The sequence below is a fragment of the Arachis duranensis genome, chromosome 6, assembly GCF_000817695.3.
Source record: "Arachis duranensis cultivar V14167 chromosome 6, aradu.V14167.gnm2.J7QH, whole genome shotgun sequence".
In the NCBI taxonomy this organism is placed as follows: domain Eukaryota; kingdom Viridiplantae; phylum Streptophyta; class Magnoliopsida; order Fabales; family Fabaceae; genus Arachis; species Arachis duranensis.
The window spans coordinates 52,044,238-52,046,906 of record NC_029777.3 but is presented as its reverse complement, the minus strand read 5'-3'; the positions used below and the strand labels follow the sequence as shown (position 1 = coordinate 52,046,906).

Sequence of the window (2,669 nt, the reverse complement as noted above, 5' to 3'; positions counted from 1 at the left end):
ACCATAAACAAGATACACGAAGCCGTTCACTAAAAGACCTAGCGATCAAACCGCAAACCCTAAACCGTTAACATTGAACCGAAAACCGCCAAACAAAAAACCAGGGGCACAGTACCATTCATGATAAGACCTACCGACGAAACCGCGAACCCTAAACCGTACACATCGAACGGGAAACCACCAAACAATAAACCATTAGCACGAAGACCATTCAGTCTGAGATCTAGTAACTAGACCGGACACATTGGACCGTGCGCATTGTACTGGAAACCGGCAAACAATAAACAATATACACGAAGCCGTTCACTAAAAGACCAATCGAAGAAACCGCGAACCCTAAACCGTACACGTTGAAGGAGAAACCGCCATACAATAAACCATTAGCATGGAACCGTTCACTCTAAGGCCTATTCACTATAACCGTACACACTGGACCGTGTGAATTGAACCGAAAACTGGCAAACCATAAACAAGATACATGAAGCCGTTCACTAAAAGACCTAGCGATCAAACCGCAAACCCTAAACCGTTAACATTGAACCGGAAACCGCCAAACGAAAAACTAGGGGCACAGAACCATTCATGATAAGACCTACCGACGAAACCGCGAACCCTAAACCGTACACATCAAACGGGAAACCACCAAACAATAAACCATTAGCACAAAGACCATTCAGTCTGAGATCTAGTAACTAGACCGGACACATTGGACCGTGCAAATTGAACCAGAAACCGACAAACAATAAACAATATACACGAAGCCGTTCACTAAAAGACCAATCGAAGAAACCGCGAACCCTAAACCGTACACGTTGAAGGAGAAACCGCCATACAATAAACCATTAGCACGGAACCGTTCACTCTAAGGCCTATTCACTATAACCGTACACACTGGACCGTGCGAATTGAACTGGAAACCGGCAAACCATAAACAAGATACACGAAGCCGTTCACTAAAAGACCTAGCGATCAAACCGCAAACCCTAAACCGTTAACATTGAACCGTAAACCGCCAAACGAAAAACCAGGAGCACAGTACCATTCATGATAAGACCTACCGACGAAACCGCGAACCCTAAACCGTACACATCGAACGGGAAACCACCAAACAATAAACCATTAGCACGAAGACCATTCAGTCTAAGATCTAGTAACTAGACCGGACACATTGGACCGTGCGCATTGTACTGGAAACCGGCAAACAATAAACAATATACACGAAGCCGTTCACTAAAAGACCAATCGAAGAAACCGCGAACCCTAAACCGTACACGAAGAAACGAAAACCGCCTAACGATAAACCATAGACACAGAACCATTCATGATAAGACCTACTGACTAACTCGTACACATTGAACCGAAAACCACCAAACGGAAAACCAGAGGCACAGAACCATTCACTATAGTTTCCCACTTTTTATATATTATTTTTATTTTGGTCTATAAATATTAAATTTATTACAGAATTAATTAGTAACATATATTCAGTTATGTAAATTAAAATGATAATGTAGTATACAAAAATTATTACTGCATATGGTAAATAACCTGTTATGATTCATAGAATATGGTGAGGTTTACGCAATTAAATTTCAATTTCGACTTAGTAGATAAAGTTATCACATGTTTTTTTTTCAAGAAGAAACTATAAACCGCCACCTAGTAGTATCCATAAAATCACATACATGTATAGAATGTAATTAAAGCCAATAAATAATATTCCAATTAGGTAGGTGATGGTTAGTCTAGGACTACGAGCAAGAAGATAATGCAATAAAGTGGAGACCATGCTGCATGACTACAAGAAGGAGGAAATGAGTTGGTGGTCTAAGCATAAAAAACTACAACTACAAACTATATACTTACAAATTCTAACCCATACAACATGGATACTAGAAGGAAGCCCTCAACCATGGCAATCGAATGTTTGGAAATGTTCCATGGAATCGATCGAACTGCATTCAGGATGCTGACGCAAGTCCTTTACCGTGAAGTTAAACAGTCCCTGATGGTCATGGCATTTCTATTGTCACTGGAGACAATGGGACTGAATGGTATTGTGCAGACAGCCGTAAAAAATGAAGGCTGGTTTATGAACAGTCTTGCCGATGAATGTGTCATCTGTTTGCAATGCCTACTATCTCAGGAGTTCTCTGGGGTTGTGGACAAGTCCAGAAAACTCGAAACCCTCGGACACGTGCTGAAAACTGATCTCATGTTATACCAGGTTCATAGGATGAGATCCGCCCTCCTAACTCTGATTCCCGATACCCTATCAACCATTTGCGCTAGAATTCTAGGCGACATAACGATGGATGCGGTGTGGTTGGAGTACCACAGGACTCCTAAAGAACTACTGGTTTCAACACACAGGACCAGTGCATATCGGTTGCACCAGAGGCATTGAGTAGACATAACAATGGCCGAGGAATGCATATGCAACAAGGAGGAAGGCAAACTGAGCAAGATAAGGGAAAGCAGAAGTACGTCAGCAAGGAGCTGGATGACGCGGAACGTCCAAAGACACTGACCGTATGCTTCGGTCGAGAGTCCATGCCCACTGCAGAGGGCATTGCTGAGTTTTTCTGCAACATGTTTGGTCATGTGGTTCAAAGGGTGACAGTCATGCCTCGGAGGGAAAAGAATCGGGTGATTTTGCTTTCGTTCTT

At 42.4% G+C, this 2,669-nt stretch overlaps 1 protein-coding gene across 1 annotated transcript; it reads left to right on the top strand.

The window, feature by feature from the left end:
• The first annotated feature begins 1,912 nt into the window (after positions 1-1,912).
• Positions 1,913-2,407, top strand: LOC107493823 (uncharacterized). The gene has a single exon (XM_016114860.1). The coding sequence runs from the start codon at positions 1,913-1,915 to the stop codon at positions 2,405-2,407; it is 495 nt and encodes a 164-aa protein (XP_015970346.1).
• The last annotated feature ends 262 nt before the right edge of the window (positions 2,408-2,669 follow it).